The sequence below is a fragment of the Nyctereutes procyonoides genome, unplaced genomic scaffold (assembly GCF_905146905.1).
Source record: "Nyctereutes procyonoides isolate TBG_1078 unplaced genomic scaffold, NYPRO_anot_genome, whole genome shotgun sequence".
Classification (NCBI taxonomy): domain Eukaryota; kingdom Metazoa; phylum Chordata; class Mammalia; order Carnivora; family Canidae; genus Nyctereutes; species Nyctereutes procyonoides.
This window is the reverse complement of record NW_026575132.1, coordinates 35,264,009-35,280,178: the sequence shown is the minus strand read 5'-3', so window position 1 is coordinate 35,280,178 and position 16,170 is coordinate 35,264,009. Positions and strand designations below refer to the sequence as shown.

The window sequence follows — 16,170 nt, the reverse complement described above, 5'->3', positions numbered from 1 at the left end:
CAACCACTGACTCATACTGCTTTCTATCGCTACAAATTGCTTACATTTTCTGGAATTTTATATAAATGGAATCATACAGTATATAATCTTCTGTTGTCTGTCACTAAAAATAATTACTGAGATTCACCCATTATGCATGTATCGGAATGGCTATACCAGTTTATTTATCCATTCACTTGTAAACACTTGAGTTGTTTCTAGTTTTTGGGTATTACCTATAAAACTATGAGTATTTGTATACAAATCTTTGTACAGACCTATGCTTTCATTTCTCTCAGATCAATATCTAGGAATGAAATGACTGAATCAAGATAGGCTTACGTTTAACTTGTTAGGAAACTGTAAAGTCATTTTACATTCCCACCAGCAGGATATGAAAGTTGTAGTTCTTCCACATTGTCACCAACACATCACTTTTTAATTTTAACTTTTCTAAAATTAGCCATTCTGTGTAATGGTATCTCCTTGTGGTTTGACAGTGTTGAACATTTTTTTCATGGGCTTATTTGAAGTGTTTGTGCTTTTTGCCAAGTTTTAACTGAGTTGTGTTTTTTTCTGTTATCACATTTTGATAGTTTTTAAGTATATATGCTGAATATAAGTCCTTTATCAGATATATGCTTTGCACCTATTTTCTCCAGGTCTGTAATTTGTCTATTCATTCTCTTAACAATGTTAAGAGCACAAGTTGATAAATTTTGATGAAGTCTAGTTTATCAGTTATGCTGTTACTGTTGGATCAAAGAAGCCTTTGCCTAACTTAAGGTCACAAAGATTTTCTTCTGTGCTTGCTTCTAATTGTATAGTTTTAGGTTTTTCATTTAGATTTGTGAATTCTATCCTAGTGGATAGAATTTTGAATTCTATCCTAGTGGATATGAAGTAGTATCTTGGTATAATTTTGATTTTCATTTCCATACTGGCTAATGCTGTTGAGCCATCTTCACGGGCTTATATACCATTTTTTATACATTTATTTTTATTGATTTTCAATTTGCCAACATATAGAATAACACCCAGTGCTCATCCCATCAAGTGCCCCCCTCAGTGCCCGTATCCCAGTCACCACCACCCCTTCCACCACCCCTAGTTCGTTTCCCAGAGTTAGGAGTCTCTCATGTTCTGTCTCCCTTTCTGGTATTTCCCACTCATTTTTTCTCCTTTCCCCTTTATTCCCTTTCACTATTTTTTATATTCCCCAAATGAATGAGGCCATATAAGATCTGTCCTTCTCCGATTGACTTATTTCACTCAGCATAATACCCTCCAGTTCCATCCACGTCGAAGCAAATGGTGGGTATTTGTCATTTCTAATGGCTGAGTAATATTCCATTGTATACATAAACCACATCTTCCTTATCCATTCATCTTTCGATGGACACCGAGGCTCCTTCCACAGTTTGGCTATTGCGGACATTGCTGCTATAAACATCGGGGTGCAGGTGTCCCGGCGTTTCATTGCATCTGAATCTTTAGGGTAAATCCCCAGCAGTGCAATTGCTGGGTTGTAGGGCAGATCTATTTTTAACTCTTTGAGGAACCTCCACACAGTTTTCCAGAGTGGCTGCACCAGTTCATATTCCCACCAACAGTGCAGGAGGGTTCCCCTTTCTCCACATCCTCTCCAACATTTGTGGTTTCCTGCTTTGTTAATTTTCCCCATTCTCACTGGTGTGAGGTGGTATCTCATTGTGGTTTTGATTTGTATTTCCCTGATGGCAAGTGATGTGGAGCCTTTTCTCATGTGCTTGTTGGCCATGTCTATGTCTTCCTCTGCGAGATTTCTGTTCATGTCTTTTGCCCATTTCATGATTGGATTATTTGTTTCTTTGCTGTTGAGTTTAATAAGTTCTTTACAGATCTTGGAAACTAGCCATTTATCTGATACGTCATTTGCAAATATGTTCTCCCATTCTGTAGGTTGTCTTTGAGTTTTGTTGACTGTATCTTTTGCTGTGCAAAAGCTTCTTATCTTCATGAAGTCCCAATAGTTCATTTTTACTTTTGTTTCTCTTGCCTTCATGGATGTATCTTGCAAGAAGTTGCTGTGACCAAGTTCAAAAAGGGTGTTGCCTGTGTTCTCCTCTAGGATTTTGATGGATTCTTGTCTCACATTAAGATCTTTCATCCATTTTGAGTTTATCTTTGTGTCTGGTGCAAGAGAGTGGTCTAGTTTCATTCTTCTGCATGTGGATGTCCCATTTTCCCAGCACCATTTATTGAAGAGACTGTCCTTTTTCCAGTGGATAGTCTTTCCTGCTTTGTTGAATATTAGTTCACCATAAAGTTGAGGGTCCACTTCTGGATTCTCTATTCTGTTCCATTGATCTATGTGTCTGTTTTTGTGCCAGTACCACACTGTCTTGATGACCACAGCTTTGTAGTGCACCATTTATTGAAGAGACTGTCTTTTTTCCATTGGATAGTCTTTCCTGCTTGGTCGAATATTAGTTGACCATAAAGTTGAGGGTCCACTTCTAGATTCTCTATTCTGTTCCATTGATCTGTGTGTCTGTTTTTGTGCCAGTACCACACTGTCTTGATGACCACAGCTTTGTAGTACAACCTGAAATCTGGCATTGTGATGCCCCCGGCTCTGGTTTTCTTTTTTAATATTCCCCTGGCGATTTGGGGTCTTTTCTGATTCCACACAAATCTTAATTTGTTCCAACTCTCTGAAGAAAGTCCATGGTATTTTGATAGGGACCGCATTAAACGTGTAAATTGCCCTAGGTAACAGTGACATTTTCACAATATTAATTCTTCCAATCAATGAGCATGGAATATTTTTCCATCTCTTTGTGTCTTCCTCAATTTCTTTCAGAAGTATTCTGTAGTTTTTAGGGTATAGATCCTTTACCTCTTTGGTTAGGTTGATTCCTAGGTATCTTATGCTTTTGGGTGCAATTGTAAATGGGATTGACTCCTTAATTTCTCTTTCTTCAATCTCATTGTTAGTGTATAGAAATGCCACTGATTTCTGGGCATTGATTTTGTATCCTGCCACGCTGCCAAATTGCTGTATGAGTTCTGGCAATCTTGGGGTGGGGTCTTTTGCGTTTTCTATGTAGAGTATCATGTCATTGGTGAAGCAGGAGAGTTTGACTTCTTTGCCAATTTGAATGCCTTTTATTTCTTTTTGCTGCCTGATTGCTGAGGCTAGGACTTCTAGTACTATGTTGGATAGCAGTGGTGAGAGTGGACATCCCTGTCTTGTTCCTGATCTTAGGGAAAAGGCTCCCAGTGCTTCCCCATTGAGAATGATATTTGCTATGGGCTTTTCGTAGATGGCTTTAAAGATGTTGAGGAATGTTCCCTCTATCCCTACACTCTGAAGAGTTTTGATCAGGAATTGATGCTGTATTTTGTCAAATGCTTTCTCTGCATCTATTGAGAGGATCATATGGTTCTTGTTTTTTCTCTTGTTGATATGATCAATCACATCGATTGTTTTACAAGTGTTGAACCAGCCTTGCATCCCGGGGATAAATCCCATTTGGTCATGGTGAATAATCTTCTTAATGTATTGTTGTATCCTATTGGCTAGTATCTTGTTGAGAATTTTTGCATCCATGTTCATCAGGGATTGGTCTATAATTCTCCTTTTTGGTGGGGTCTTTGGTTTTGGAATTAAGGTGATGCTGGCCTCATAGAATGAGTTTGGAAGTATTCCATCTCTTTCTCTTTCCAAACAGCTTTAGTAGAATAGGTATGGTTTCTTCTTTAAACATTTGATAGAATTCCCCCAGGGAAGCCATCTGGCCCTGGACTTTTGTCTTGGGAGGTTATTGATGACTGCTTCAATTTCCTCCCTGGTTATCGGCCTGTTCAGGTTTTCTATTTCTTCCTGTTCCAGTTTTGGTAGTTTGTGGCTTTCCAGAAATGTGTCCATTTCTTCTAGATTGCCTAATTTATTGGTGTATAGCTGCTCATAATATGTTTTTAAAATCGTTTGTATTTCTTTGGTGTTGGTCATGATCTCTTCTTTCTCTTATAGGCCATTTTTAAGAGAAATGACTAATCAGATCTTTTGCCCATTGGGTTATTTATACTTTCAATAGAAGTTGTTAAGAGTTCTTTATGTATTCTTGATACAGATCCCTATCAATAGATACATGATTTACAAATATTTCCCCCATCCCTAGTTGTCTTTTACTTTATTGAGGATATCCTTTGCAGGACAAAAGTTTTTAATTTTAATGAAGTTCAATTTATTTATTTTGTCTTTGGTCTTTTTGTGTCATATCTAACCAATCACTGCCTAATTGAAAACCACAGATATTTACACTTATGTTTCCTAAGAGCTTTATATTTTTAACTCTTACATTTAGATTTTTGAACCACTTGGAGTTAAATTTTTATTATAGGGTGAGGTGGGAGTCCAGTTTCATTCTTTTGCATGTGAATATCTGGTTGTCCTAGCACCATTTATTGAAAAGACTATTTGTTCTCCATTGAATTATCTTTCCACCTTGTGGAAATCAGTTGACTTAATGTGAAGGCTTATTTCTGGACCCTAAATTCTATTGATCTATATGTCTATTCCTATGCTAGTACCACACTGTCTTTAAAAACAAAATTATTTGAGGCAGAGCACAAGTGGAGGAAGGAGCAGAGGAAGAGGGACAGGGACAAGCAGACTCCCCACTGAGTGGGGAGCCCAACACAGAGCTGGATCCAGGGCCCTTAGATTTCAATCTGAGCCAAAATCAGATGCTTAATCAACTGGGCCATCCAGGTCCCCTCCACACTATCTTGATTACTGTAGCTTTGAAGTAAGTTTTGAAATGGGAAAGAGTGAGTCCTTCAATTTTGTTCTCCATTCTCTAGACTATGTTGACTATTCTGGGTTCCGTGAATTTTAGGATTGTCAATTTCCAAAAAGAAGTCATCTGGGATTCTGTAGAGAATTGTGTTGAATCTGTAAATCAATTTGGAGAATATCAGTGTTTTAATAACATTAAGTCTTCCAATCCATGAGCATAGGTGTCTTTCCATTTATTTAAATCTTCTTTAATTTCTTTCAGTAATATTTTATAATGTTCAGAGTATGAATCTCACACTTCTTTTGTTAAAATTATTTCTAAGCATTTTATTCTTTTTGGTGTATATCAAATTGTTTTCTTAATTTCATTTTTAGATTTTCATTGCTGGCATGCAGAAATACACTTGATTTTTATATTCAATATATAAACAACTTGACTAAACTCATTTATTAGCTATAATAGATTTTTAGGGAATTCCTTAGGATTTTCTATATACAAGATCACATTATCTGCAAACATTTGACTTCTTCCTTTCCAACCTAGGTTTCATTCTAGTTCATTTTCTTGCCTAATTGCCCTGACTAGAACCTCCTTCAGTACAGTGTTAATAAGAAGTGATGAGAACAGACATCTTTGTCTTATTCCTGATCTTAAGAGAAACGCATGCAGTCTGTCACCATTAAATGTGAAGTTAGCCATGGGTTTTTTTTAGTAGATGCCCTTTATAAGGTTGAGGAAGCGTCCTTATTAGTTTGTTTTGTGATTTTATTAAGAAAAGGTGCCAAATTTTGTCAAATGCTTTGTCGATTGATATGATCATATGAGTTTTGTCCTTTATTGATATGGCATAATAAATCAATTGATTTTAATTTTTTAAAAGATTTTATTTATTTACCTGAGAGAGAGAGAAACAGCACATGCACACATGAGCAGGGCAGTGTTGAGAGTGGGTGGAGGGACAGGGAGAAGCTGACTCCCAATGGAGCAGAACCTGAGAACATGACCTGACCCAAAGGCAGATGCTTAACCAACTGAACCACTCAGACACCCCAAATTCATTGATTTTTAGATGATAAACCAACCTTGCATTTCTGGGATAAATCTCACTTGGTGTGTTATATAATACTTTTTATGTGTTGATGGATTCAGTGTACTAATTTTTTTAATTTTTATTTAAATTCAGTTAATTAACATAATGTACTGGTTTCAGAGGTAGAGGTTAGTGATTTGTCAGTCTTATATAATACCCAGTGCTCATTATATCACATGCCCTTCTTAATGTCCATCACGCAGTTACCCCATCCCCTTGCCCCCCCTCCCCTCCAGCAACCCTCAGTTTGTTTCCTATGATTAAGAATCTCTTATGGTTTGTTTCCCTTTCTGATTTCATCTTGTTTTATTTTTTTCCTCTCTTCCCCTATGATCTCCTGTTTTGTTTCTTAAATTCCACATGTGAGTGAGATCATATGATAATTATCTCTGATTAAGTTATTTCATTTAGCAATGATATCCCATGGTTCTATACACATCATTGCAAATGGCAAGATTTCAATTTTTTTCATGGCTGAGTAGTATTCTGTTGTGTGTGTGTGTGTGTATATACACACACACACACACACACACACACATCACATCTTTATCCATTTATCTGTTAATGGACATCTGGGGTCTTGCCATAGTTTGGCTATTTTGAACATTGCTGCTATTTGAACAGTGGGGTGCAGGTGCCCCTTCGGATCACTACAATTGTGTCTTTGAGGTAAATAACCAGTAGTGCAATTGCTGGGTCATAGGGTAGGGTAGCTCTATTTTCATCTTTCTGAGGAACCTCCATACTGTTTTCCAGAGTTGCTGTACCAGCTTGCATTCCATCAACAATGTACAGGGTTCCCCTTTCTCCACATCCTCACCAACCTCTAATTTTAGCCATTCTGACTGGTGTGAAGTGGTATCTCATTGTAGTTTTGATTTGTATTTCCCTGATGCCAAGTGAGGTAGAGCATTTTTTCATGTGTTTCTTGACCATTTATATGTCTTTGGAGAAATGTCTGTTTGTGTCTTCTGCCCACTTCTTAATTGGATTATTTGTTCTTTGGGTGTTGAGTTTGGTAAGTTCTTTATAGATTTTGGATACTAGCTCTTTATCTGATATGTCATTTGTAAATATCTTTTCTCATTCTTTTGGTTTCTTTTGGTTTTGTTGACTGTTTCCTTTGCTGTGCTTTTTTTCTTGATGTCAAGTCCCAATAGTCCATTTTTGCCTTTTTTTCCCTTGCCTTTAGAGACATGTCTTGGAAGAAGTTGCTGCAGCCAAGGTCACGAAGGTTGCTGCCTGTATTGTCCTGTAGGATTTTGATGGATTCCGGTCTCACGTTCAGGTCTTTCATCCATTTTAAGTCTGTTTTTGTGTATGGTGTGAGGAAATGGCCCGGTTTCATTCTTCCTCAAGTGGCTGTCCAATTTTCCCAACACCATTTGTTGAAGAGACTGTCTTTTTTTCCATTGGATATTCTTTGCTTCTTTGTTGAAGATTAGTTGACCGTAGAGTTGAGGGTACATTTCTAGATTCTCTCTTCTGTCCTGTTGATCTAAGGGTCTGTTTTTGTTCCAGTACCATACTGTCTTGATGATTACAGTTTTTTTTTTTTTGGTTTGGGGGTGGGGCCATTTGCTCCACCTTATTTAATCGGCCAGAAGCCTATGGAAAACAGGTTCCAGACATCCCAAGGAGCATGTGTACTCTACACACAATGTACATAGCGCTTGTTAGTGAAAGGCATTTTGGGACTTGTAGTTTTGCAGCTGTTTCTTCAACAAAGCTGGGCTGAACACTGGTGCCGCTGGTCTTCGGTTCAGTTACACTTCCATGATATCACTTATCTCTTGACACGAAGGCATGATTTCAACCACTTCTCACAAACCCACAAGGAGGCTCCCAACCCTGTTCCCCCCATCCAAGGGAAAAGGAACCTGCTCAGTGGGTTTTTGAGACCCAGAGAGGCAACAGAGACCTTGAATGAAAACCCTGAATTTAATGTGATTTTGGGGGGAGCCCCATCCCTCCCTTTTTACCACCCACCCTTCCAGCCAGTTGTAAGTGGGGTGAGGGCTGCCCCCAGTCTCCGTCCTGCGGCTCTGGGTGCCATCCTGTGCTCAGTCAGCCTCCTGGGCCTGTCTCTCTCTGAATCTCCTTGCATATTCATAGAGTGCCTGCTTTCGCTCCTGTAGGCTCTCCTGCCGGGCCCAAGAGGACTTGGCAAATGTGAGGGCTGTGGGCTGAGGGGTCACCGGGCCAGAGCTGGGGAACTTGGGGGCGGAGACTGTGGGAAGGGACTGGGTCCCTTCAGTGATATCTTCAGGCATGAACGCTACAGCTCCCTCAAGCAGATTAGTGATGGTCAAGTCTACACAGCCAGTTCTGGCTAGGTCTCTCTGGATGACGCCCAGTGGCACATGGGGTAAAACCTCCTTGACTCTCTGAGCCAGAGCTGCCAGCTGCACATCAGGAGAAGGGCCAGGGGAGGGAGGGAAAGAAGACTGGGCTGACTGAGGGCGCAATCTCGGGTGTCTTTGTCGTTTCATGTGCTCTGCTTTGTCTGCTGGAGTGAGTCGTGTCCCTGTCTGGCCTAATTCTTTGGCCACCAGCTGTTGTACACGGAGAGCAAACTCCTCATTCCCCTCTCCAAGCTGGCGATGAACAGGCGGGAGCCACCTTACTTGATACACCGTGAAAGGGACGAAGAGTGACCACAGCAGTTCTGAGACCCAGGAGGCATCAGACACGGGTCACAGAGACTAGGGGTCTCTGGACTCGCAGGGTAAGAGGTTGTACCACATCCTGAATAGAAAATGGCCAGGAACTGAAGTGCAGGAGCCCCTCCCGGCCATTGGTGGCCTCTTCCTCAGGGAATAGCAGCAGAAGGGTGGGGGGAAGCCCCGTGGAAGCACAGAATCTCTTGAGTGACTCCACCAACTCCCCCCGCCCATCCATCTCCATGAAGCCCCGAGACCAGCACACAAAACTTGGGGGACTATTGAGTAGAGGGGGGCTACAGCTGGTGAGCAAGTTGACTATGTTATGGTCGAAAGGTGTCACGTGGTTGGAAATGAGGACCCTGACACGGTGATCCCGGATTCCGGAGTTCTCCTGCCGGGCCACAAGCCCCAGCACCGCACACATGGTCCGCACCACGAACCTGCGAAGGACACTGTCCAGTAGAGCGCAGCTGACCAGGAAGACGTGGATCCCAAGAAAGAGGCGCAGGACAAGGAGGCAGAACCCGACGGGAGCATAGAGCAGCAGCGCGAGGAGCAGGAAGCCGTCACCCGGGAGCCGGTGAGAGTCAAAGAGCCGCTCCGGCCCCAGCGCCGGGGAAGGATCCATCGCGGGTGCTTTAGAGCTCTCCGGCCGCCGCCGCCATCTTCGCGCCCGGCCGCAGGGGCTCCGATGATTACAGTTTTGTAATAGAACTAAAGTCTGAAAGAACTTAAAGTCTGAAATTGTGATGCCACCAGTTTCAGTTTTCTTTTTCAACATTCCTTTGATTATTCAGGGTCTTTTCTGATTCCATACAAATTTTAGGATTATTTTTTCCAATTGTGTGAAATAAGTTGATGGTATTTTGATAGGGATTACATTGAATGTATAGATCGCTCTACATAGCATAGGCATTTTAACAATATATGTTCTTCCAATCCATGTGCATGCAGTGTTTTTCCATTTCTTTGTGTCTTCCTCAATTTCTTTCATAAATGTTCTATAGTTTTCTGAGTACAGGTCCTCTGCCTCTTTGGATAGGTTGATTCCTAGGTATCTTGTGGTTTTGGGTGCAATTGTAAATGGGATCGACTCCTTAATTTCTCTTTATTCTGTCTCATTGTTAGTGTATAGAAATGCAGCTGATTTCTGTGCATTGATCTTATATCCTGCCACTTTGCTGAATTCCTCTATGAGTTCTGGCAATTTTGGAGTGGAGTCTTTTGGGTTTTCCATATAGAGTATCATGTCATCTGCAAAGAGTGAGAGTTTGACTACTTCCTTGCTGAATCGAATGTCTTTCATTTTGTTGTCTGATTGCTAAGGCTAGGACTTCTAGCCCTATGTTGAATAGCAGTGGTGATAGTGGACATCCCAACCATGTTCCTGACCTTAGGGGAAAGCTTTCAATTTTTCCCCTCTGAGAATGATATTTACTGTGGGCTTTTCATATGCAACTTTTATGATACTGAGGTATGTTCTCTCTATCCCTACACTGTGAAGAGTTTAAATCAAGAAAAGGGGCTGTACTTTGTCAAATGCTTTTTCTGCATCTATTGAGAGGATCGTATGGTTTTTGTCTTTTTATTAATATAGTGTATCACATTGATTGATTTGTGGATGTTGAACCACCATTACAGCCTAGGAATAAATCCCACTTGGTTGTGGTGAATAATCCTTTTAGTGTATTGTTGGATCCTATTGGTTAGTATTTTGGTGAGAATTTTTGCATCCATGTTCATCAAGGAGATTGGTCTGTAATTCTTCTTGGTGGGGTCTTTAGTTTTGAGATCAAGATAATGCTGGCCTCATAGAACGAGTTTGGAAGTTCCCTTCCATTTCTATTTTTTGGAACGGCTTCAGAAGAATAAGTGTTAATTCTTCCTGAAATGTTTGGTAGAATTCACCTGGGAAGCCATCCAGCCCTGGACTCTTGTTTGTTGGGAGATTTCTGATTACTGCTTCAATTTCTTTGTTGGTTATGGGCCTGTTCAGGTTTTCTGTTAATTCCTGTTTCAGTTTTGGTAGTTTATATGTCCCTAGGAATGCATCCATTTCTTCCAAATTGCCTAATTTGTTGGCATATAGTTGCTCATAATATGTTCTTAATAACTGGTTTGTATTTCTTTGGTGTTGGTTGTGATCTCTTCTCTTTCATTCATGATTTTATTTATCTGGGTCCTTTCTCTTTAGTCTTGCCAGGGGTTTAATCAATCTTATTAATTCTTTCAAAGAACCAGCTCTTAGTTTCATTGATGTGTTCTACTGTTCTTTTGGTTTCTATTTCATTGATTTCTGCTCTAATCTTTATTATGTCTCTTCTCCTGCTAGGTTTAGGCTTTATTTGCTGTTCTTTCTCCAACTGCTTTAGGTATAAGGTTTGGTTGTGTACTTGAGACCTTTCTTGTTTCTTGAGGAAGACTTATATTGCTATCTACTTCCCTCTTAGGATTGGCTTTGCTGCATCCCAAAGGTTTTGAACAGTTGTGGTTTTATTTTGTTTCCATGAATTTTTATTTTTTTTATTTTATTTTTTTCTTTTTTTTTTAATTTATTTATTTATAGTATCACAGAGAGAGAGAGAGGGAGGGGCAGAGACACAGGCAGAGGGAGAAGCAGGCTCCATGCACCGGGAGCCCGATGTGGGATTCGATCCCGGGTCTCCAGGATCGCGCCCTGGGCCAAAGGCAGGCGCCAAACCGCTGCGCCACCCAGGGATCCCCTGTTTCCATGAATTTTTAAAAATTCTTCTTAATCTCCTGGTTAACCTGCTCATTCTTTAGTAGGATGCTCTTTAGCCTCCATGTATTTGAACTCTTTCCAAATTTCCTCTGTGATTGAGTTTCAGTTTCTAAGCATTGTGGTCCAGAAATAGGCAGGGAATGATCTCAGTCTTTTGGTACCAATTGATACCTGATTTGATCCAGTATGTGATCTATCCTGGAGAATGTTCCATGTGGACTCGAGAAGGATGTGTATTCTGTTACTTTAGGATGGAATGTTGTAAATATATCTGTGAAGTCCATCTTTCTTTCTTTGTTGGTCTTCTGCTTAGATGATCTGTTCATTGTAGTGAGTGGAGTGTTAAAGTCCCTTACTATTATTATATTATTATTATTATTATTATTATTATCATTGTGTTTCTTTATTTTTGTTATTAACTGGCTTATATAATTGGCTACTTCCATGTTTGGGGCATAAATATTTGCAATTGTTAGATCTTATTGTTGGATAGACCCTTTAATTATGATATAGTGTCTTTCTTCATCTCTTATTACAGTCTGGTTTAAAATCTAATTTGGGGATATCCGGGTGGTTCAGTGGTTTAGCACCTGCCTTCGGCCCAGGGCATGATTCTGGAGACCCAAGATCGAGTCCCACGTCAGGCTCCCTGCATGGAGCCTGCTTCTCCCTCTGCCTGTAGTCTCTGCCTCTTTCTCTGTGTCTCTCATGAATAAATAAATAAAATCTTACAAAATAAAATAAAATCTGATTTGTCTGATGAAAAGATTGCCTTATCAGCTCTCTTTTGATGTCCATTAGCATGATAAATGGTTTTCCACCTCCTCACTTTAAATCTGGAGGTGTCTTTGGGTCTAAATGAGTGTTTTGCAGACAGCACATTGATTGGTCTTGCTTTTTATCCAATCTGATACACTGTGTCTTTTGATTGAGGCATTTAGTCCATTTGCATTCAGAGTAATTATTGAAAGATATGAATTTAGTGCCATTGTATTACTTGCCATTAAAGTCACTGTTTCTGTATTCTGTGACTTTCTGTGTTCCTTTCTGTTCTGTGTTTCTTTTGGGCTCTCTCTTTGCTTAAAGGATCCCTTTAATATTTCTTGTGGGATAGATTGGTCATCACAGAATCTTTTAGTTTCTGTTTGTCCTGGAAGCTTTTTCTCTCTCCTTTTGTTCTTTTGTTTTGTTTTTAAATTTTATATATTTATTCATGACAGACACAGAGGGAGAGGCAGAGAGAGAGGCTCCCTGCGGGGAGCCTGACAGGACTCTGAACCAGGAATCCAGATCATGACCAGAGCCAAAGGCAGACACTCAGCCACTGAGCCACCCAAGTGTCCCTCTCTCCCTCTATTCTGAATGATATCTTAGCTGGATAAAGTATTCTTGACTGCATGTTTTTCTCATGTAGCCCCCTGAATATATCATTCCAATCCTTTCTGGCCTGCCAGGTCTCTGTTGGTAGGTCGGCTGCCAGTCTAATGTTTCTATCCTTGTAGGTTATGGACCTCTTGTCCTGAGCTGCTTTCGGGATTTTCTCTTTGTCTCTGAAATTTGCAAGTTTCACCATTATATGTCAGGTTGTTGACCTATTTTTATTAATTTTGAGGAGAGTTCTCTGTGCCTCCTGGACTTGGATGCCTGTTTCCTTCCCCAGATTAAGGAAGTTCTCCCCTTATAATTTGCTCCAATATATCTTCTGTCCCTCTCTCTCTTTCCTTTTCTAGGATCCCAATTATTCTAATATTGTGTCACTTTATGGTAGCAGTTATCTCTCGAATTCTCCCCTTGTGATCCAGTAGTTTTTTACTTCTCTTTTTCTCAGCTTCTTTATCCTCCATCATTCTCTTTTATATCACTATTTTTTTCTTCTTTCTCATTTATCCTAGCAGTTAGAGCCTCCATTTTTTATTGCATCTCATTAATAGCCTTTTTATTTCAACTTGATTAGATTTTAGTTCTTTTATTTCTCTAGGAAGGGATTCTCTAGTGCCTTCTTTGCTTTTTTTCAAGCCCAGCTAGTATCTTTATAATTCTTATTCTGAACTCTAGTTCCAACATCTTATTTATATCCATACCGATTAGGCCTCTAGCAGTCAGTACTGCCTCTTGTTCTCTTTTTTGAGGTTTTTCTGTCTTGTCATTCTTTCCAGAGACTAGATGAACAAAAGATAAAAATACTAAAATGGCAACAACCCCAGAGAAATATACACTAAACAAATCAGAAAAGACTCAAAACCAAAAAAAAAAAAAAAAGAAAGAAAGAAAGAAAGAAAAGAATAATCAGACAGGTGAACAGAATAGAGTAATACACTGGATCCTGTGTATATTTTGGTCTGTTAAAAAACTAGGTCCCAAAATTGTAACGAATGAAAAACTTATATATGTACCCAGAAAAACTAAATACAATGAAAAGATAGAATGTAACTGTAAAAATGAAAATTTAAAAAAAATTTTAAAGAGTTGCTAAAATAAGAAATTGGTTGAAAAAGGAAAGAAAAAAAAAGAAAAAAAAGAAAAAAAAGGAAAGAAAAAAATTAAAATTGAAAGACTAAATAAAGAATTATGCTATTTTCCCCTAGTGCTGGAGTTTTGTAGTTCTCAAAGACCGATAAACTTGGTCTTGGCTGGATGTTCTTGCTGATCTTCCGGGCGTTGATTCTCAGGTGTTTTTGCCCCAGGCGGAATTGCACCGCCCTTGCCAGGGAACCAGGCTAAGTAAGAGGCTCCAGATTGCTCCATGTGGCTTTTGTTTCCTGAAGGCTTTAGAGGATGAGTGAAAATGGCCACCATTGCGGTAAGCTGAAAGCTCTGGGCCCCACTCCTCAGTGCACCCTCAGCGAAAAGCAATTAATCACTCCCGTCTCCTTGGTTTAAGGCCACACTCCCGTGCTCATCCGGGCTGTGACTGAGCGTTTCTATCTCAGGCACGTGGCCCCTGTTTTGAGTCTCAAACCCTGCAGAATCCTGCAGCTCGCAACTGCAGCTAGTTCAGCGGGAGGGGGAAGGGGTCTTGCTGGTTCTGCCGTTTGTTGGGCCCCTGCTGGGAAAGCAGTCCTGATCTGAGAGCCCACTTCTGGGCCAGCTCATTGCAGCCATTTCCCCTGCTCCAATGCTCGGGAAGTCTGCTGCACTCAGGCACCCTCGTTCTTTCTGTGATCTTGGGGATCTTGAAACCACACTGTCCCACCTAGGATTCTGCCACCACTTCACCATCTAAACACCTTTCAGTCAAGGACCTTCCTCACCAGAGCAGAGTTATAAAAGTTCTGATTTAGTGCTCCGCAGCTATACCACTTTCCAGTACCTGACTGACACAGCCCCCCCCCCCACGTCTGTCTACCCATATATCGCATCAATTTCACTTATACGTACCTTCTACCTTGTAGAAAGTGGTCGCTTTTCTGTTTGTAGAGTTGCAGCTATTATTTTCTTAGATCTCCAGTTGAGTTCACAAGTGTTCAGAATGATTTAATATCTATCTAACTAAATTCCGGGAGCAGACAAAAACTAAGGTCTCCTGCTCCTCTGCCATCTTGGATTCTCTCCAGTGCACTAATATTTTGTTGAGGACTTTTGTGTCTGTATCATAAAGGAATATTGGTCTATAGTTTTCTTTTGATGTCTTTATCTGGTTTTGATATCAAAGTATTGACATCATAGAATGAGTTGGGAAATATATTCTATTTTTTGAAAGAGTTTGTGAAGAATTGGTATTAATTCTTACAAATGATTGATAGAGTCTACTAGTGAAGACATCTGGGCCTGGATTTTTCTTTGAGTAGTTTTTTTTATTTTTTAGTCTTAACATAGGTCTGTTCATATTTACTGTTTCTTCTTGAATCAGTTTCAGTGGTTTGTGTCTGTATTTTAAAGGGATTTAAATAATTTGAGAACTTAGAATTATCCATATTGTTAACATTTTTGGTTTCTTCATTGCTTTGTATAGATTCCTAGTTCTATCTGGTATCATTTTCTGCCTAAAGAATATGTAGTGCAGGTCTGATGGCGATGAATTCTTCTTTTAGCTTTTTAACATCTGAAGAATTTTTTTAAGGATTTGTTTATTTATATGTGAGAGAGAGAGAGAGTGTGTGTGCAGGGGTGGGGGGTGGTCAGAGGGATAGGGAGAGAAATCTCAAGCAGACTCCCCACCAACCTAAGAACCCACATGCGGCTCCATCGTATGACCCCAAGATCATGAACTGAGCCAAAATCAAGAGTCCGACACTTTACTGACTGAAGCACCCAGCACCCTAAGAATTATTTTGCCTTTGTTCTTAACAGATACTTTTTCTGCATATGGAATTCTAGGTTAACATATTTTTCCTTTCAGTTCTTCAAAGATGTTGCTCCACTGTCTTTGGTTCTTATATGTAATGTGTTCTTTTCTTCTGGCCACTTTCAAGATTGTATTTATCATAGGATCTGAGCAATTTGATTATCATGTGCCTAGCTTTAGTTTTCTTTTTTTTAAAAAAAAGATTTTATTTATTTATTTGAGAGAGCACGAGCATGAGCAGGGGGAGCATCAGGCAGAGGGAGAGGGAGAAGCAGGCTCCCCACTGAGCAGGGGGCCTGACGTAGGACTCAATCCCAGGACCCCGTGAACATGACCCAAGCTAAAGATAGACGCCTAATCGATTGAACCACCTAAGCACGCTGGCTTTAGTTTTCTTTATGACATTTATATCTGGTATTCATTGAGCTTCTTATATTCTAGTATTCATCAAATTTGGAAAGTTTTCATACTTATTTCTTTAAATATTTCTCCTTGCCCGCTCTCCTTTCTTTAGAGACTCTAATTACGTAATTAGTACGTAATTACATATGTACTAGACTGCTTGAAGCCATCAGACAGCTTTCTGCGTGCTCTATTCATGTTTTTCACTTTTTTTCTTC

The 16,170-nt window shown here is 39.9% G+C and overlaps 2 protein-coding genes across 2 annotated transcripts in view; one reads left to right on the top strand and one right to left on the bottom strand.

The window, feature by feature from the left end:
* Window positions 1–16,170, top strand: part of CSGALNACT2 (chondroitin sulfate N-acetylgalactosaminyltransferase 2) — a 58,329-nt gene that overhangs the window by 7,574 nt on the left and 34,585 nt on the right.
* LOC129522809 (lipid droplet-regulating VLDL assembly factor AUP1-like) lies at window positions 5,167–9,198 on the bottom strand. The gene is given in 2 exon segments (XM_055345232.1): window positions 5,167–8,549; window positions 8,551–9,198. Coding segments are annotated over 2 exon segments (1,230 nt in total). The 5' UTR covers window positions 9,151–9,198; the 3' UTR covers window positions 5,167–7,919.